Raw genomic sequence first — 21821 nt, 5'->3', positions numbered from 1 at the left:
ACACAACATTCACGCCGTTACTGGCCTCTGTTTTCCTCGTAAATGGCAAATGCGTGGAAAAAATGGACGAGTAGAATGTTTTACTGTTTTTCGTAACACACTAGGGGACACGTGAAAATTTTATGTTCGTAATATTTGTCGAGAGAAAAACGAATCCAGCCTTTCATTTTTGAAATGTATACTTCTGCCATATAGTCGAAGTTGCTTGGCTTAAAAAACGGCAACGAAATATTTATGCATTTTATGCCCTGGTTATATTGTCCCGGTAGAAAGTTACAAAGACTCGAAATGAACAAAAATTTATTTTAATTTCATTGTACTGCATATTCTACTGCGCTTCGCCCAATCCTGTTCCGCATAAATGTATAGCAATATGTAATAACAAAAATATTATACACCTCAAAGCATCAGAATAATTAAATTACCAATGCCGATGTAATATGCATGTTTGCACCGTAGTATAAAGCGTTGCATTATACCAATTTGTAAATTGTGTCATTATGAATTAAATTCAGCACGTTATTGCTTCAATTGTCAAGTTGACACGAATATCGACGTCATAGATACACGACGGAGTTTCAGTAACAGTGGCAATAACCTAACCTGCTTGTTTTTAGATAAATTTCTGTCAACCGCGCAAGCGTAATTAATCGCCTGCGATTTCATTCAGGTCCAGCCTTCCAAAGTTTATTTTCGTTGCTAATGAATATGTTCCACGAAAGAGGAGAGCACTCTTTCCTTCGAAATTCCGAGCAGCAGCAATGAAAAAAAAAACATTTTTAACGTTACCTAGTGAGCTAATCCTTACACCTCAGATAAACTAATATTAGAACAAATGAAATAAAATAAATAAATTAAAGTTAAAGTTTCGAATAAAGTGGCTTTTTTCCAAGTGGGTTTTAAACCTACTTTATTCGAAATTTTTATTTAAATAATACTTTTGCCCAACTCTGAGTATGGCGGAGGCATAAGGCCATATAATCTCCCCAAATTCCACCTTAAGGGGGAGGCGAGTTCCGCACTACCCTTTCCGACCACCACCGGAGGAGAAGCTGTGCGTAAGAGCATTTCCCCACCGCCCTTAAACAAAAGAAAAAACAAAAAAAAAGGGTTGAAGGTCGAAGTTGGTCGACGATTTGCAGAGATTACGAGATCGCAAGTGCGAGAGGACAGGAAGTATCGGCGTTATAAGGACGAAATGAAGCCGGCCGGGGTCCTCGGTGTTCCTGGGGCAGAGCTCCTAATGAGTCACGGCGGTTTGCTCCCTAACGAGCCGACCGTCATATTAACGAGATCAAATTTTTCAGGGAATTCATCGGGAAGAGGACTGCGCGCCACGGACGAGTGAGACTTTTCTCTCGCGCGCGAGAGACAGAGAAGAGATGAGCAGTGGTATCCGGAGCCTCGAGGGTAATCGACCTCCACTCTTGAGCACCTCTCGGATCTCAGCCGCTAATTAAGACTTTTACTTTTTCCTTGGTAAGTCTCTTCTATCTTCTCGAGTGTCTCCAGCCGTGGAACGTTCGCGTGGGAGCCGGGGTGGCAACGACGACAACCACCGCTGCGACGCTCGGTTACGGACGCAGCACCTCTCCTCTCTCTTCCTCACTCTCTCTCTCTCTCTTTCTGTCTCTCCCGGGTGAAAAACCGTCGGCAGAGATCGCGACCGAGTACACAGCTGTCGAGAACGGGAGCAAAGAAGAAAATCTCCGAGGGATAAGATCAAATCCGAGCAGGTGAATTTTAATTATATTCAGACATCGAGTTGGCAACATTCCTCCGCGTCTTGAATAAAACTTTAATGAAAAAAGCCAGCTCCTTCCGCGGCATACCGGGAAGCAACAGAATCTCGTACCATCGGGCCAGACGATGGCGTCCTTCCGGTTTAGCTTTCGGCCCTTGTGGATTTCATGATCCGGAAAGTAGAATTTCTCATAACCCCTTGATCCTGGATTTATCTTTGAATTTTCTTTTCCTAATTATACGAACGTCTACTTCGTCAAGATCTTATCCGGCCAGATGTGTTTACGATTGCCGGAGTACGGTAATTGTGGCGGTGTTATCTGTCCGGGAAATTAACCCCCCGGCTCTAAGCTCTTCCTCTTTTTTTATTCTACGAATTAGGCTGCGGCTTCGTAAAATATTAATTAAGGAAAATAGCATCGCGCGCCGAGAGGAATTTTAAAAACTTGCTCGGCTGTTTGCTGCAATTGTCTCGCGAGACTAACGCGTCTCGTAGTTTAAAAAGTAGAGCAGATACTTCATTACGGTGATTAGGATATTGTAAAAATTATTTCTGTGTGCTTTGTTAAAAAGAAAATGGCTCAAGCGGAGGAAAATGAGAATTGCATTTGTATGAAATTTGAAACTTTCTACGTGTTTTGCTACGAAGAAAATTTCTCTCGAGTGGGACACGCGAAGGAAAATAAGGCTTGCACATTTTTATTAAATTCGAAATATTCTGCACGTTCTGTTGGAAAGAGAATTTCTCTGGAACAGGCGAAGGGAAATACGATTTTATTAAATTTGAGACGATCGCCACGTAAGCATAAAAATCAAGGCAGGGAGTGAATTTCCACCGTAATTAATTTAATCCGCGAATTTTCTAGGTGATACAAATTTTTCGAGTTTTCTCCTAATGACCGCGTGAAATATTTCCGACGTTTAGCACCGACTACAGTAAAGTCGCGTTTACTGTCCGCGATCGGATACGCGATCACTGTCCAATGCCTACCCACTTCACTGTCACGCTATCCTTCTCTACGTTCGGCTTTCTTTTGAACTCTCGGCACTATAGACGCAGTCATGAAATTATTTAAATAAAAATAAATTTTTTAAAAATACGGTATTGCAGACGGGCATTGCGACGCGCGTCATATCGAAAACAAACGCCGTGGTAACATGTCAAAGATAAAGGTTGACGGAGAATCTCGGTGTAACTGTCCATTCGCTTGGTAAACAAACATTATAGTATAATAATACGTAGTAACATTGTAAACACTGCACGGAGCTCGAACGCACGCTGAGCTCCTTAGGTTCGAACCGGGTCAGTGGAGTGGGGATGAGTCAGAGTGAGAACGCGTGGTGGAGTAGGGAGCGCTGTCGCACGGAGTGGGGATCGTTGAACGCGACACGCAAGTACTACCGAGCGTCACGCGAGGAGGTGTAACGGTTAAATTTAAAAGTTTATATCTCCTAAACGCATAGGCTATTTAAAAATTTTGTTTAATCATTGCATTGTCATCCAGTTCTGAGCTATGTTTAAAATTTCAAGTCTCTAGCTCCATCGGGAAGTTAGTTTAAAATCAATTGCAAAATTTGTACCGAACAGACAGACAGACTGTTGGACAGTAACCGCGACTTTACTGTATCTGCGTGAATTAATTTCAAGCTTGTTGCGAAAGTACCCGCTTCTGATCACAACCCTTAAGAAATTTTCGCGTTGAATAATGGCGCGGACGCTCGGTCCCTCGGCGAGCATTCGTTCGTAGCGTTTCACAATTCGTAAATTACAATTTTCGACGATATCGTTAATAACATCGCAGCATGTTTGAATAATTACAACTCACGGGAATATGAATCATTTCGCAGTCACATTGGCAACTATTTCAATTCGGAGCTGGACGCGCGATTTATCGGGTCGAGCCGCGGCCCGCGCGGTAAATTTACAAGGGTAGCGAATTTTGAAATTCTCGTTTCAATCGTCCAATGATTTCGCTGCTCGCAGAATCGATCGGATTCGAGGAGGGTGGTGTGGGGTGGAGAATTCGAGCGTCTCCGTGGATGTGATCGTCGCCATCAGGGGCCGATATCGGAGCCGGGAGATACTAAATTGCGAGGTATAAATCTCCCCAACGCGGTCCGCGAGCCCGAGGGTCGGGAAAAGCGGCAGCGTTAAAGTCGCGTGAGCTCGCGAGAGCCTTTCGTTCGAATGGAGCTAGCTCAATTCGGGATCAAGGATATATGAAGAAGAATAGAGTGGAAAAAGGACCGGGAGCCTGAAGAAACGAAATACTATTACGGGCGGGGAGAGAATGGAGACCTCCGAGGTATGAAGTCGCTCATAAATGCATTTCGACCGGGAGAAAAGGAAGAGTATCCCCGGAGCAGATGACGACAAGAATGTTCGTCACCGCTGATTATATTCGTTCACACATAGAGATGAACTGTAAATCTTTTTTAACATGCTTCAACAATTTTCTTCACATTCTAGAAGGACTGATAAATATTTTCATAAAGTTTAGCATTTTTCTGTCTACCCGGTTTGTTTCGAAAAATTCTCAAAACCGTATAATTCCTTTGTTGCATGTTTTCCTGTAAAGTGCTGTAATTATACCATCCTAGTTCCCAACAAACTGATTATTCGTGCACACGAAACTTTTCCCCAGATTTTACGCAGACTGTTAAACATTTCCAGAAAAGCTTAATATTTGTCTGTTCACCCGCTTTGTTTTAAAAAATATCAAAGCGTTAATAATTTCACAGAGAGATATGCTTCTTGCGTAACTTCGTGTACTTTAATGCAAGAATATTAACTACAAAAGAACAGGGTTTTATTTTGTTGTGAAAGGAAGGCATAATGTTTAATAAATAGAGAGAGTACTTGGTACTCCCGATGTAGAAGATAGTGGTATTAATTGAGAGTAGAAACCAGCAGGACGAAATTGAAAGTAAATAGGATGCGAGTATCCTTTCATTTCGGTACGGAAGTCCATTTAATCCCAGTTTCATTAGATTCGTCTACAAAAATGTAAATTTAAACACTACGAATCCGTGAATTTTCGTACTGGGTGCCTATATAAAATCGAAGGTATTTAATGGGATAGAAGTCAACGGAGTAGAACAGAAATTGAATACGATGTCAGCCGTCACTTATTTGGAAGCAGAAGTCCGTTCAATCTCAATTTCGTTAAACTTTCAAAGAAGCACGTCAATTTCGTCTCTAGAGATGTAAGAATTTCAGTGACGGATGCTTCTCCTGTGTAAAAACGATGATTTTATTTTGGAAATGGAAGTCACCGAAGTAAAATTTCAATTGACTAGTATGTCACATTTCTTTCATTTCTAAATAGAAGCGCAGCGTTAATTGAAGATAGCAGTCGGGGCAAATTAAAATTGAAATGGAACAGGATGTCGGTTTCCACTTTCCTCGAAATTAATTTTCGCAAATGTAGACACCAAAAACGAGTGAGTTTCAGTATAGGTTGCTCCCTCTCGAAAAACGAAATGTTATTTAGAGATGGCGGTCGCCGATGTAAAATTGCGATTGAAATTGAGCAGGACGACGGTTTCCTTTTCTCTCACAGTAGGAATGCAATTTTTCCAACCACGAAAATGCAAATGTAGGCACTACGAATTAGCGAGTATTAGTGTCGGGTGGTTTCGGTGCTCAGCGAGCGCTGTCAATCGTGGGAATCAGCGGGGTAGAAATGATGAACCCGGGTCGCTTGATGGTGGATCGTGGTGCGGCGAAGGCACCTTCAAGTTTCCGTCCATGCCCAAATACTTTCGCAAGTAACTGTAAGTGCTCGACAGAACTCGAGATGCGAGTGGAGAGAGAGGCGAGGGGAAACGATTTCCTCCCTTCTGCTTCTGCTCGTCGCCGCTTTCGTTTTTCCCATTGCGGGTGACGGCGTCACCGTCAACCGGAAGAGCTTCACGAGCACCCGTAAACCGCACGGGGGCCCCGGCCGAGTGCTAATTACGAATAATTATGAGTACTAATTAAGGCTTCCCTTTGCCGCATAGCTACAAGCAAAGACGTACGTGTAATACAGAGCCGTGCTTTACCGGCGCTATTAAACGCATGCTAACACCATAGAAACGATCGGGCTTTGAAGACACGCAACGCACCCGTAGACATGAAACTTTCGATGGGCTCTCGTGCGGCAGAAACTACGGGCCGACTTCTCCTTTGCGTGGAATTATGGAAATTGAGCGCAATGTAATCATTACATTACACGCGGCTACCTAGCTCCGTCTTTTTCATTCTCCCTCTTTCTCTCGTGGCTTGCAATTCTCGCGCCATTCTTTTTCCTTTCTTCGCAAGATGCTCTCCCCGAGTCACTTGTACCTCGCAACCAACTCGCGAGAATCGCGAACTACGTTGTTCCCGGAATATCAAATGTTGGAAAACTTTATTCGATTAAATAAGATGACTTTATTTATTCAATGCAAATAAAGTTACACAGTGGATTGAACAGTGATCGTAATGTGAATGGAAAAAGATATAAACTGTATTGAGAGAGAGAGAGAGAGAAATAAGGTAAAGCTAATGCTGTAGCGTAAAATATGCTGTGCTGTGATCTGTACTGTATTAGAGCGACGACTGACTGGTCCGTCCCTGGAAAAACCTTTGGTCCCTTTTCTTAAGTGGGGGTGTCATAAACCACTTGGGCCAGGCAACGAAATCTCTGCTCCTACGGTCGAAGTCGCACCATAGCCTGTCTCTGTATAATATTATCGTTGGATTCCAACATCAAACACTCCTCAACAGAGTTGGGCAAAAATTTAATCGACGATTGACGAATAAATTTCTACTTCAATCATTAATCGCAATTAACAATTAAACTTCTACTTTAGTCGTTAATTGCAGTTAACGATTACATTCTTTTCAATCGTAATCGTCAATCGGATAATTGATTAATGATCAACTGTTGAAATTTCGAAATGAAATACGGAATCAAAACTGTATGCATATTAAAAAACAATTTAAACTGAGTTTTTGTTGAGATATATTTCTGTCAATTCTCCATCTCCGCTCTCTGTCTCTCTTCCTCTCCTTATTACAATTTATGGATAGACCGTGTGGCGATTAAATAAGTCTCTCCGATTTTTCGATGTTTCCTTTTTCTAATCAACGATTGACGATTAACTTCATCAATCAATTGAATTAATCGTCCATTTTTCATGAACTTTACATGAAAATCGACTTCGAATGCTTTCGTACAGAAAGTAGAATTGGTTGATCATGGTCAGACGATTCCTATGCAATAGCACGTGTATTCGCTGCATTTTCAAACTCGATTTTCTCGAAACCGAGTTGCCAAACGAAAAAATGTTGTTCCTTTGTATCGACTCATTTTTTCATGTAGTATCACCCCCTTTTCGCTTGTACCACCAGTTACCGAACATTCTGTATATATGATATAACAAAGCTAAATATAAATACATAAAAGTGGCGGAAATAGGAACAATGAAACGGACGGATAAAGTTCGGCATGTGATCGCGAAGCCCCCGAAAACACGACACGGAAAGACGAGTGGATCGATCAGTCGACTGAATAAAACAGTATAAACCGCTTGATACGAAGAGCGCTTAATTATGCGACGTGGCCGCCTTCTTTATTTTGATATTCGAAGGATAGGATCGCACCAACGTTTGTCAGGGCAACGACCTAACGAACGGTGCTGCGAGGTAGACAAAGGAAATAGAAGCCCACGCAATAATAACAGCGAGTTCGACAAACTTTTGACGCGGCAAGGTTTACAAAATCGATTGATTTTCCTCGCCGATTGTCGCCGAACTCGAACAGCTGATTTCGTTGGTGTGGCAGAAACTACCGAAACGCGACAGTTCTTATGCCTAAAAGAGACGCCTGGAATCGACTCGCCGCCGGGCGATAATGTGATCGAAGGATTTTAAACAATTATTTTTGCGTAAAGTACGACTTATTAAATTCGATTATCCGAACACCTGATGTCTAAAGTATCGCAACATGCTTCAAATTCAAATAGCTCGATCTAAAGCGACCCATAATCAACACCACTTATTGCACGAATTGGGTCTACACACAAATCTACATCATCAAAAAAATGTTACTCCTTTTTTTCGACTCGTGTCTGCCAGCACCATCAGTAAAAAAAGACACGATCATAGAAGTTACGAAGGGGACCCTTTGTGCAACAATTTCTAAGGGTCGGAATATTTCACGAGCGACGTCCGCCGGACGTTAATTTGTTCGGAAGATGAAAGGTAGAGTGGAGCGACACACGAAATTAAAGCTCATTTAAGTTTAAAGGGTGCCCGACCCTTTTTTTTGGCAACGCCTGAACAGGCTCCGCGGCACTTTTCACCAAAGGTTGAGCCCCTGGGGCGGGTTTTCACGTGGCTCGAGAACGTATGGGAATAGATGGAGGGGCATGGAGGTATACCGCGAATCCGAGTATGAATTACTTAATCCAGCGCGTATGCGTGAGGCGGGCTATAATAATCGAATTAAATGCGAGATTGCGCTAGCGGAAAGCCTTTCACGCATCCGCCATCTGCCGGGCCGGTTTAATGCCTATCGTGCTCGATGCATTCAACTAAATGCCACGCTTATCAGGAACACTTGTTAATTTCGTGTCGGATAGTCAGCTATATCCGATTGCGTCGAAACGCGAGCTATCGCTGCTGCTGCTGTACGCTCTCGCTAGAAGTATATGAGGATTAACGTTCGAGAGAGGACTGTACTGCCCCATTCTCCGATCTTTTGTCCCGTTCGGCGGACGTTTTCATTATTGAAAACAGTCGGCAACGGAGCGCATATTGTTTAAAAAAGTTATTACCGAACGCGATTGTGTATTCACTTAACATCGCGGAACAATTCACCTTTCGATCTGTAACTGACTGGCCGGCGAAAGGCGCGGTAAAACGATTTCCTGGGAGTCACGAATCATGTTTGAAAAGCACGGTAAACTGCTCTTTTTATACGTTAAACGCGAGTGTTTTCAACAATGTTGAAAATTCTCCATTCTTAATTTTCCATTCGTAAATTTTCGTTAATCTTCCCACGCTACGTCTACTTACTTTGTTAGGAAACTGAAAGTTGGGATGCGTCTGATTATAACCGACCGCTTCTACTTACTGGAAGCACTCGCCCGTGCGAAACGGGTCTTCCAACTCACTTTTTTCGAAACCGAGGGATCCAACTAAAAAATGTTACTACTTTTCGACTTGTACGTTTGAGAAACACCCCGTATGTAAATGGAGATTTACAAACGAAATGCTATGGTACTCATTTAGAGTGTAAATAAAATTTCAAAAAATTGCGGTTTCTCTCATTGAATGTTCCAGACCCTAAAGTACCCTCGGAAATAAGTAGGGATGGGATCAAGTACCTCGCAAACAGGTTCGAACTTTGATTGATTGAATTCGAACTCTCTACAAGTACTTCGAAAAACAGAAATAGTACTCCTAAGTATACTCGAACCTATGCCGGACAGTTTCGAACCTTTTACAAGTACTTTGGCAAACGGAAATAATACTTGCAAGTATATTCGAATCTTGGTCGAACAGATTCGAAACTTTTATGAATATCATAACGGAAATTTTCTGATTTTTTCTAGTCATTATTTTTTTTACCTTTAAAATCAATTATGTTGTCCTCTAATGCATAATTTAATTCAACATGTATAACTATAATTGCATAATCTGTCGGAAATATTATTCTTAAATAGTTACGAATTTAATAAATCCTATAAATCGAATTATTGCGAATTCCAACACTCTATATAATGGTATTGACTATTTTAATGGGTCGTTACAAACTTTCAAAAAAGAATTACGCAGGATTAACTCATAATATCAGTACCTTTATACCAATAGTTTTCTTTTTCTTTTATGCATGTCCTTTCTTAGTAATTTATGTTAAGTCTTTATTCTATTGTAAGTCTTTATTCTATTGTAAATGGACCTCGGTCCGTGCATAATAAATAATAATAATAATAATAATAATAACAATAATAAAGGAAGTGCTTAAAACCTGCTATGCAATTCGGATTTCCAAGATTCGAGTACTACTTGTAAAAGATTCGATTCCTTTCAACATCGAAGTACTTATAAGTACCTTTTCGAAACTTATAAGTACTCATTCCGAAGTTCGATATCAGTTTGTATAAAATGAATACTTTTCAAATATAATCATTGAAACATTATTGCTTTTAAGTAGTAATCGAAACCCATGAAATGAAACTTCATTATTGAAATTGACTCGGATTCGTGAGTACATACTGAACTTGATCCCATCCCTAGAAATAAGTCTAAAGGCCGCCACACACGATTTTGTCATTTTAGGGCGGATTTAAAGAATAATCTAGGGGACCCAAATTTTTGATCAGCCTGTACGTGTGAAATACGCTGACCAGCGAGCGCGGAGGCCATTCATCGCCCGGCGGGAAGTAAAATCAGCTGCAGAAACGGCGGGTTCGGTCCGCCAATATTGGCCTTGCGGTTTTTTCGCTGTCCCTTTTCATCAAGGCTTCATTATGACCTTTTGTTCCGACCACTTCGCGCGAGGCTCGAAAATTTTAATATCCGCGTCAATTACGAACGCCGTTTGGGGGATAGAAAAAGTTGGCATGATTGGTCCGTGCGGGATAACGCCCAGATAGCCGACTGTTTTTATCATTTTTTCCGAATTTTTTCTCCCCGGCTACTATCGAGAAAGAGAAAGAGGAAGAGAGATAGAGAGCAGATCCTCACGAGTTGCGATTAATTCGCGATTCGATTGAAAACAATCCCTCCGGTTTCGAATCGAGTTCGCGCATCGCTGGGGGGCAAAAGGGTTCAACTTGGAAAGTCAGAGGGGGATGGAAAAAGGGTCGAAAATTTCCGTTGAATGGCCGTAACTTTTGCCAGGGTAATAGAGCTTTCCGCGCTTCCAGCGGCGGATTTCGCCTCCGCACCGACGAAAATAAATTTCAATGACCCGTATTCGGTGCCGCGGGAGCATCGACGGCATTAATTTTTTCTCCTGTTACCGTAAAAATCTGCTCGAAGTGGCCCGATATCGGTGATAATTACTTGGATTTCTCACGCGCGCGCACCAGCTCACCCACGCCGACTGCACTCGATAACGCCATCGCAAATGTAGGTTAACCGTGCAGCCGCCGAATGAGTCCGAACACTGGCGAGAATTATTGATTTCAAACATCAATTTGTCTTTTGTTCGTTTACCGTGTCTTCCGGTTTAATTTAAGCCGCCGCGCCGCGCCGCACGGTTTTCTTTCGCTCTACAAAGTTCCATCGCTTCAAAATATTTTTCACCGACTACAGAGAATTAGGGTAACTGCACCAGTGAATGAACATTTAAGAAATTATTCAGGAAGATATTTTTTTTTTAAACAAAAAATATGTGAATTAAAGGAATCTCATATATGCCAAATGGCTCCCTATACTTCATTTGTCAAAAATAAAAATGAACACAAATAAAATGAAATTATCATTATTTTTCTTTATTAAACGTTAAATAAAAAAATATAAAAAATACCAGTCAATGAACACTACATTCTAATAATCGAACAATGATGGTCCAATTAATGAACAAAATTACTAAAGAATATTCTCCTATTTACTTAACTCTTTAATCACAAAAAATCCGCTAGAATTAATTTTCTTTGGCTCCGTTATCTTTGTTAAAACATCCTGTCTCTTGTACCAAACCGTATCTGAAATCTCTGGCCATTTCCATACCTTTCCTTTTTCACATTCTACCATTGTTGCCACTTCATGAACACTCTGTTCATTTACTGGGCTATGAGTAATATCGTGGACCAGTGATCAGACACAGCAAATTTTTAACGAAATATTCATTTTATAGCTATTTTTGTGATTTATATTCAATATTTAAACCCTCGTACTTCTATATTGTTAGTAACTTTTATCTCATGTGTAAAAGAAAAGTATAAAAACTCGTGTGTAAAAGAAAAGGTCGTGTATACATACCTTACTAGTTTTAGCTCTGTTGAACACACTCAACGCACTTGGTGAAAATAGGCCATCTTGGAAACTAATGGTCAATTGACCAATATAAACCAATAGGAATGCAGCTACGAAAAAGAGTCATGTATTCCATTGGCCCAAGAATCATTATAACTAGTATGCCGTGCAGCTTAAAGTTGAAATATACAAAAGTGTTCATTTACTGGTGCCCGTTTATTCATTGGTGCAGTTACCCTATATTTATTTAGATTTATTATTAGTTTATATATTAATGACAGAATGGATTATTTAAACACGAAACTGTAAGGGCAATGATTGAATGATGTTATTATATGATTTTTGGATTATTCAAATTATTAAAATAGGAAATGCATTTTTGGTTAACTTCTGTTTCGCACAGCTGACTTGGGCAATTTTTATTTTGGTTTTGGAAACGTCACTTTCGAGAAAATTAGCTTTCAAACTTCGCCTTTGTGTATGTATGTAGAAGTAGAATATGCAGGTTATGATCAGACACGTCAATTAAATACGAATTCTCTTTTACGGCGAGATTTACTTATTTTCCAGTTGCATAATCATCCTGTATATACCCATTGCAGACAGAATTTTCTACGACACAGCCCTGAGGAGGTATCATGGCAGTTCATAAGCAGACAGCTTGTTGCACGTTTTCTCATTTACTCTTGACTCGTTGCGTCACTGCAAAATCGTCGGCATTGAGTTACAGTTTACTTTAAGTTCCGCGGAACTTGCCGCACCGAAACTTCCACAAAACCACCAAACAGACGCGTCAGTATAGGTGCCCGAGGAGTAGCGTTTCCGGTGGGAGAAAGGCAAGGGTGAAAGTCTGTTTGTTTCCCTTTGGCTTTTTCGCCAAGAAGATTCACAGTCTCGTCCGTCGAAATGTGGACTCGAATGCTGTTCTTATTTACAAATGAATGGCGAAAGATAACAATGTTTTCACATTAATGTAGCATCTTCTTGTCTACCTTCTGGCACAGACCTTTGTGTATTTTAGACGTTTGTTAAACGGAAGGACAACATAACAATTTTTACAAACCTCTGGCAAACTCCACTTTGAAAAACTATACTACCATACATCCTCAAATTACTAATTAATGCTATCAAACGTTGGCGTCTAAAACTATCAACTTGCACAAAGATCCAGTCAGCTGATAAAAGGACACAAAAAATATTAAAAAGACATGAATGTCAAGTACAATCCTCAAATTATTAAGTAATGTTAATTATCAAAAGTTGGGGTCTAAAAATTTTAACTTGCACAAAGATCCAGTCAGCTGATAAAACGACATAAAAAATATTAAAAAGACATGAATGTCAAGTACAATCCTCAAATTATTAAGTAATGTTAATTATCAAAAGTTGGGGTCTAAAAATTTTAACTTGTACAAACATCCAGTCAGCTGATAAAAGGACACAAAAAATATTAAAAAGACATGAATGTCAAGTACAATCCTCAAATTATTAAGTAATGTTAATTATCAAAAGTTGGGGTCTAAAACTTTTAACTTGCGCAAAGATCCAGTCAGCTGATAAAACGACATAAAAAATATTAAAAAGACATGAATGTCAAGTACAATCCTCAAATTATTAAGTAATGCTAATTATCAAAAGTTGGGGTCTAAAAATTTTAACTTGCACAAAGATCCAGTCAGCTGATAAAAATACATAACAATAAATGCAACACCGAATAAAAAGTTATTAAAAACTCAAACCCGTTGTAATGTGGAAGCACTTCCCTGATATGAACAGAAACTAAACGACGAAGGAACAATGTGTTCTGAAGAGTTCTCCACGAAACAATCGAGACAGTACCAAAAAAGCGATTTGTTCTCCGAGGTGTAACGTTGAAAGACGGAGCTAACAAAGTCGCCGTAGAAGCTAATTTATGATTTCAAAGGCACGCGAAACGCCAAAGTATAAAGCCCGGGCGAAATAAATATAAAAGTACAGGGGCGGGGGCTCGGTGAGGCGAAGCGGTCGAGCCGCGGGATGAAACTTCAACAATGGTGTCATAACGCATCCCTAACTCGATGAGACTCTCGACATCAATTCGCGTGCGGCGGGTACAGCGAAATTGCATCGGCCGGCGGTTGCGAAAAAGTGCAATTAACGTTTCGCCGGGTCCTCGTGAAAAATAGATACCTGCGAGGCTATGGATCCAAGGGTGGGAGATGGTATGGCCGTGTCATTATGTCAAATCAACGAAACATTTTCGGGACATTAAATCGGAACGGGTGACAGTGACAATTCGTCGATGGGGCCGGACAAATTTCCACTCGAGAGTTAATTAAATGATAGATGAAGAGGGAAAGTCACACCAAAATAACACGGTGCTCAGTAAAAAATATGGAAAAAAAACTTTTAAAAAAACCACGCTTATATTAAAATGCACTAGAAAGGAGAAATTAATTTTTTTCCTGGTTCTCCATAAAATACCAAGTCCAGTTAAATGATTAATAATATTTTTCCCCAAAATTTTAAGCAATCAGTTCAAAATTTCTTCTGTTATAAAATTAGTGTCGGAATAAATAGAAAAATTTAATATATTATAAATTTAAATAAAATCATGACATTAGTGACTATAAAAATAAAAGCGTGGAGCGCTAAACTATATTGACGCAATCTTCGTGGGCGCTCCACGCTTTTATTTATATAGTCACTAATGTCATGATTTTTTCTGAATTTATATAAATTTTATGACAGAAGAAATTTCTAATTGCTTAAAATTTTCGGGAAAAATATTATTAATCATTTAACTGGATTCGGTATTTTATGAAGAACCAGGAAAAAAGTCATTTTCTCCTTTCCAGTGCATTTTAATATAAGCGTGGTTTTTAAAAAGTTTCTTTTTATATATTTTATATTTTCTACTTTTATTGTCATCGGAAGCAAGTGTGTACACAAAATTTCAACAAGATTGGACTATGGGAATTAAAATTCGATTACAAGATTTGGCGCATACACCAACACGGCAAGTTAATATAAGCGTGGTAAAAAAATTATACGTCGCGACTGTCATACCGTAATTTCACTCGGTTTGGTGGAAATTGATGTAAAAAAGGTGCCGCAAAATTAACCTTCGCCTTGAATTTCAAGGTCAAAAGGTCAACGATTTTTTAATTGCATTGTATACTACTCGTCACAAGGATAAAACGTGCAGAAGGAACCATGGGTTAAAATATAATGTAAATAAAATCAGTTTGATGATGAAAAATTTTACCATAACTTTTCAAGAGGACGATTTTTATCCTTACGACGAGTATTATGACGTCTAGAATCACGGTATTATACTCGCGACATATAATTTCTTTACATCTATACTGTGATAATCTCATTGAGACCTAATTTTTATGCTATTAGCTTCAATGAGACGTAAAATTCAGAAGAAGAAGAAGAAGAAGAAGAAGAAGGTAGAGGAGTGGAACGGCGTCCGAGTGGGAGTGTTAGGCTAATCAACGGGGTCGGGGGTCGGATAAATCGCGGGGGTAGCCGTTAAACGGGCTGATTCGCCCTCCATGGCGTCCACGAAATAATTAATCCTCTAATCGCGGAACAGCGAGCCGCGAAGGCCGTGAGATCCTGCAGGAGAGCCGTTTAAAAAGCAATCTCGGCGGCCGGGCTGTAGCAGCCGCCATGAAAATTATTACGGGAGAGTCACGAGCACGAGGCACACTGGCTAGAGGGTTGCATTCTCGCTCCAACCAGTGACGGTGTTAAAAAGAGAGGGTGGGTCCGAGGACGGTGGAAGTTAAGGCCATGCAGTAAGGAAAGAAGGGCCGCCACGGCGAAGATTCTAAAATATGAGAGCTATTAACCGTACTTCCCTATGAGCATTACCTTCCCTCATGTGTAAATAATGCAACCTGCCCACCCCCGACACCACCCCCACCTAGCAGCCCCGTCTAGCACTTCGCAACCAGTGCGCCCCTACCTGTGAGAGCCTGCACAGGCTGCAGCAAAAGTGACGGTCACTGATTTCAACGGAGATGTCGTGTGGTGGTGACAAATCTTCTCTAGGTGCACGTGCTGCCGCCTAGCTAAGCTAATTTTTCAATTGGATGACCTTGAATATCTTTGAAAGACGAAAGTATTACTAGTGTACCTCGAAACAGGGTAAGCTTCATTTGAAATATTTTTTGCGACGATCTAGAACAGTGATTGGCGAACCTTTTTGAATAGTGGGTCAATTATTTGTATTTCCTTTTTAAATACTAGCCCATGGGTATAAGTCAGTGGCTTCAATTAGAAGGGTGGGGGAGGGGGAAGGCTGCCAATTATTTGGGAACATCAAACATTTTGTTAAAAGATAAAGTTGACAGTTGAATCTTCTCGGTTCTCACTTTTCAAGTAATCAAAAAAAGGTTTCAGTTTCCTTTTTGATTTATTACTGTAACTTTTGCAGGTCAATGTTACAATAAACGCGTGGGTCGCTTACAAAGCCTTCGTGGGTCAGTATCTGACCCGCGTGTCATAGATTCGCCACCACTGGTCTAGAGTCTGGGAAATAATTGCATGCTAAACTTGAAAACAACCCCCCTTTCAAATTTCTCCACCCCTAATGCAATAAAGCACGCGCGCGGAAAGAAAAATGAATTTGCAATGCCACGAAAAATTCCAAGCAATGTTCCCCCAACGAATCTCCACCAATGCAGCCGCGTAAATTGACCCGTGACAGCAGAGACCAATTTTGTCGCACCCTGTATGCGCACTGCACACGTCCGCGCGTGCATGTTGACTGCGCAGCTGCGCAACGAGAGTTTAAACGGCGTTCGCAGTGTGTAGCCGAGGCATCGAGCCACAGAATCGGGAGCAGAGGTTCTTTGCGAGCGCGCAGAGGGAGAAAGTTGCCGCGGGGAGAAATTAATTTCGGTACCTAATCGCTGGGATAATTAGCTACCAGAGTTGACGAGTATCGGGAAATTCGAGGCGCAACTTGCCAAGGACAGTTTCTACTGGGTCACCGTGCAGAGCTACTTGTTGTGTCAGCTATGCCAGAGTTTCGGCGAGAGTCTCGGCCCCCTCTTCTCTCTCTCTCTTTCTCTTTCTCTTCTCCCTGCCACCTTCGCTCGTTTTACGGTGTGTTTGGAACCGTTGCACCCCTAATCGAGTGAATCGACCGACAGGAGCGAATTCCGCGCTCGATTGTTGTGCAAATTAATGACGATCTACGGGGATGCTAATAAATTATCGCCGGAAACTTTGTTGGTTCATTGGCTACGGTTAGATGACTGGGGTGGTTACTTTGCGCCAGATATTTCACCGCCTCGGTGAAGCAGAAGCTTCAAACCTCTGGGGAGAAACAATTAATAGAACATCTGCGGGAAACAAATCTCCAGTTTGCTGATAATTAGAGTTCATCCTCCGCCCCAGGATATGTTTGCTGCTCCAGAATTATGTCAGTCAGCATGTTTTAATCAACAATAACAATACTCGCAACAGTAACAATAATCTACGTGAAGAATTTTTAATATAGAATTTTTATTTTGTCCTATATTTTCGATTATTTCCTTCTGATTTAATATATATTTAATGTATATTATTAAACCAATTTTCAGTTGCAATTTAAGCTGTTACCTACTTTCTGAATAGCGTTAACATAATAATTTAACTCGGTTCTGATAAGATAAGGCCCCTAGCAACGTTGCACAATTTAATTTAGACACACTGTTGCATTATACCCTGCAAGCCGCGTGCTAATAAAAAGGCATTAGGTAAATAACTTTTCTGCTTCATACGTTGCCTACTTTCTGAATAGCGTCGACACAATAATTTCATTAAGTGCTGATAAGATAAGCAGCCCAGCAACGTTGTATAATATGGATCAAATGAATACTGTGTGATAATAGAAAAAGGCTCCAGTAAATAAATTTTCTGTTTCATACGTAATCCACTTTAACTCCTTGCAAACTTAAAACATATTTATCCCCAAAAATGTCGTATGGCTACATTTCCTTTAATGCTTAAATATTCATTACAAACGAATCACATTTTATTTCATCTAAAAGGAAAGGCATAACATTCCAGTAGGACAAGGACTCGAGCAACATTCTACAATTTAATTCAGCCGCAGTATATGCATTCCACAAGCGATGCACTATTAAAAATGCGTCAAATAAGTAACTGTTTTGTTTTGCATCCCGCCTGCCTACCTTCTGAATAATATTAATTCAGTGCAGATAAGATGACTGAAGAAACCTTGAATGAAGTGCAGGGGAAATACCACGGACACGTTGTGATCCTAGATGAAACCACGGATAGCCGAATGCATCGTGCAGCAGTAAAAGGACAATGCTCGGAGAGTAGTTCCCGTCTAGCCAAAAGGATAGATAGACCGTTGAAATTTACGCGGGGCGCAACTCCGGCGTGCTAAATTTCGAGCCTTTAAAGTCGAGCTTAAACGACGCTTTAGAGGGTTCGCGCTCAGTGATAAATTTGAATTCAGCCGGACGTCCCGGGTCAGCCACGGTTATCTACGAGCACCGCGGTGTCTTTGAACTTTCATGTTACAATAGACGCGACCCGTGTTAAATACGCCTTGGAAAATTATGAGTATCTTTGAAATTTAACACGTAACAGAGCGCGGCGGTCGTCGCGACGCCCTCGCAGTCGCGAAAGGGTCAACCCTTTCGTCGCTCGGTTATTGCGAACCACCCCGTCATGCCGCTAATTACTTTTACATATAAATTAGTAACTTTTCGCCCACCCCCCCCCCCTTCCTCCACGCATCGTTCTTCGCGTATATTAGCTTTTTTACGACGCGTAACTTTCCCGTTATATTTTTCCATCTCGCGGACTCGCGCGGGAAACGCGCCCGCTAAATGATCAAGAAAGAGACAGCGTTCCGCATTAACAGGCTGACAGATCCGTCGGCCACATGTGTGTCATCTCGCGAAATAAAATTACTGTGTTAATCCTGGAATGTACATTTTTGTTCAAGGAATTTTAGTGGTTTTAAGGGAATTATTACTATGCTATGGTTGGCATGTCCGGGTAGAATAATCGCTTCTATTCTGTACTTCTGCTGTTCTGAACATTTTCAAATGTTCTGGTCGTTCTCGTAATAAATGTGGTTACTATAATGCAGATTTTCAGTGAAGTGTTAAGACGGCAATGAAAGAAAAATACGTGTCTTAATTAAATTAGAACAAATTGTTTGCCTGCTGAAATAGTTGAAAACGGGCAATCACATACACTCAGTAAAATAAGTCTCCGTACACCCTTCAAAACAGAATAACTTTTTTATAATTGTGCCGAACGATCTGATTATTTGTAAGCAATTAGAAGCGTTGGTTTAGTATATGTGCAGAAAAGATTTTCCAAAAATTACAATTGGTCAGGTTACATGCAAAAATAATAAAAGCATTTTCTAAAACCTTTTTATTTGAGTCCCTAATGAAAATTTAAAATATATGTTTTGTATGTCTATGTTAGTTATACACATTCTGAAAATTTCATCGAAATCGGTTGACGCAAGGAAACACGACACGCATCGAAAGATGTTCGATTCTGTCGATTTTAAACAGAAACTGATCGAAAGTCGTATTTTCACCATTTTTAACCGCTTGTAGCAGGTGTGTAACTACTATAGATCCACAAAACATACATTTTAAACTTTTATGAAGGGCCCAAATAAAAAAGATTTAAAATAAAAAGTGCTTTTTTTATTGTAGCATGCAATCTTGTAAATTGTAATTTTTAGAAAATAGTTTTTCCACATCATTCAGTAAACCAATGCTTCTAATTGCTTACAAAACATCAGGACACACACGTTTGGTATAATTATAAAAAAGTTATTCTGTTTTAAAGGGTGTACGGAGACTTATTTTACTGAGTGTAGCTAGAAATATTAATATGACAGCCCTCGTGGTGTACCTTATTAAATAAAACATTCAATCGTTCAGGCTTGAGCGTACAGAAAAATATTAAAATTAATAAAAAATAATAGCCTTAATATCCCACAAAATTACATGGCACAGATGTTGCCGAAAAATCTCTCAAATGATATTTAAACTGTTGTTAGCTACAGTCTGAGATTTGAGAGACGCGAATCTGCATAAGCAGCGGCAGTACAATATCGTTTAGAAAGTGAAAGATCGATAGACTTACAGATGATGAGCAGGATCGACGGGCGCTCGTCGTCCTCGTACTTGCCACTGAGGAAGAGGATCCATTGCCAGGGATCCACCCTTATCCCGTATCTACGGCAAAACGAAAAGAAAAAAGATGCTTGTAAACACTTTGAAAGAAAAAGGACACTCCATCCGTTATTATCGCACCAGTATCCCGTCCCTCCCATCCCTCCCGTTTCTCCTATCCCTCTCGTCCCTCCCCCACGCCCTTTGCTCGTCCCCACGTGTCCCATCTCCGAGGCTTTATCGCCGAAGTCACGTTAAGCGAGTGGCTACGCTGCAACACGGGTCGAAGGGCAAAGGCGTCGTTATTACCGTCTGTCTTCGACGCGATACTCTTCGCCCGGAGCTCTAGAAAAAAGCACAAGGAACGAAGAAGCAAAGGGGAGCCAAATAAAAAGTCACAGGGGCCCCTTTGATCCCTTTGTTCTACAGGCAAATAATAAACGTCGCCCCGGCCTAACCCCCCTCACTCTGACATGCAAACGAGCACGATGGACGGAGACGAATATCTCTGTATGCGATCCCTACACAGTTATTTTGCGGATACATGAATAAACAATATCCCCAGTTTCGACGTCGGCTCATGCATTCTTTTGATCCGCCTCGAGAGGTAGTTCCTCGGCCGCTAGCCTCTGCACGAATTTAATTCGAAGATGTCTCTTCAGCTGGTCACTGTCGAAAGTTGAAACACTGTTGTTCTTTCATCGCCGGTTCTCATGGTTAACATTTGGCCGACCCTGTTGCATTGTGCTCGATTCGATTGCAAATTCATTTTTTATATCCTGTGGTTACGCGTGCTGTAAAAAAATGCACTGAAAAGTATGAAATAATTTCCATTTAATTTATGTGAATACACACTGTTGGATTATCAATAAGTTACCAGCACAATGAACTTATTGTTCGTTGTCAAAAATGAATTAACCATCTCAGAATCGGATTCCTAAACAGAGATTACGAAGTATCGATGGAACGTTCTCAGAATCGTATTCCTAAACAGAGATTTCGAGGTAACCTGTGTATATACTTCCTTTCAAGGGCTAACCTAAACAGTCTGGAGATACGAAGGGACCCTGGTTTCCTTTTGGGGGTTCCAACGATTTTTCCTCGTAGAGTCAGTCGGAGCTAAGACATCGTTTGGTAAAGAGCTTCCTCCCGCGCCGTGAAATAAAGACTTATTTTATTTTAAAAGTACCAGTGTGCATTTATTAACACCCATTTCCAATACACACAAACTTAAATAAAATACAATCTATTCGGAGGCGGCGCAAAATTGAAAATTTTCCAAATGACAGATGTTGCTGATTACGATTTCATTGGAATATGGTGGACTTGGAAATCAGTAGGTGGGAAGAGAAGATACATTAATATGTGAAAGCATGTAGAAGAATTTAAGGATTTTCGTAATTTCCAGTGTCGAAAATCTTCAATTTTGCGCCGCCTCCGAAGAGATTGTATTGTATTTAAGTTCGTGTGTATTCACATAAATTACATGGAAATTATCTCATACTTTTTAGCGTATTTTTTTAGTGCGTTCTTTCGAAGTCGGTTTAATTTTGTTTTATAAAATTTTTTTATTTCACACTTTTTAGTGGAACGAGCAGAATTTGTAGAACACCGTAGGATGGTTTTTCGGTCTTATTGGTTATTTAAAATAAAATAAAAACAAAACACACAATAAAAACCACAAAGAATGAAAAAATGCAAAATTTGTTTTCACGGGACCAACCAGGGGACATACTCTACAAGATGCAAAAGGTTTCGTTCCAATTGGAAAAAAAGCGAAAAAAGGCACATACAGATCGAATTGGGTAACCTCCTCCTTTTTCGAAGTCGGTTAGAAATAGGAATAGGTGTCCGACGTGTCTGATCATTTAATTTCGCCCAGATTGAATGTTTTAGGAATTTTCTTTTCGAGAAAATACCTTCCAGGTTGAGAATAGAAAATTTCAATATTTGTCAGC

At 40.4% G+C, this 21821-nt stretch overlaps 1 protein-coding gene across 1 annotated transcript in view; it reads right to left on the bottom strand.

Annotated features, from left to right (window-relative positions):
• Mdy (diacylglycerol O-acyltransferase) overlaps nt 1–21821 on the bottom strand; it is a 212893-nt gene that overhangs the window by 153202 nt on the left and 37870 nt on the right. The window contains exon 3 of the mRNA XM_076428862.1: nt 19835–19926. Coding sequence (XP_076284977.1) covers nt 19835–19926 — 92 coding nt within the window. The remainder of the gene's footprint in view (nt 1–19834; nt 19927–21821) is intronic.

The sequence above is a fragment of the Lasioglossum baleicum genome, chromosome 8 (assembly GCF_051020765.1).
Source record: "Lasioglossum baleicum chromosome 8, iyLasBale1, whole genome shotgun sequence".
NCBI classification, from domain to species: domain Eukaryota; kingdom Metazoa; phylum Arthropoda; class Insecta; order Hymenoptera; family Halictidae; genus Lasioglossum; species Lasioglossum baleicum.
Note: the sequence above shows the minus strand (reverse complement) of the source record. Positions and strands in the feature narration are given on the sequence as shown.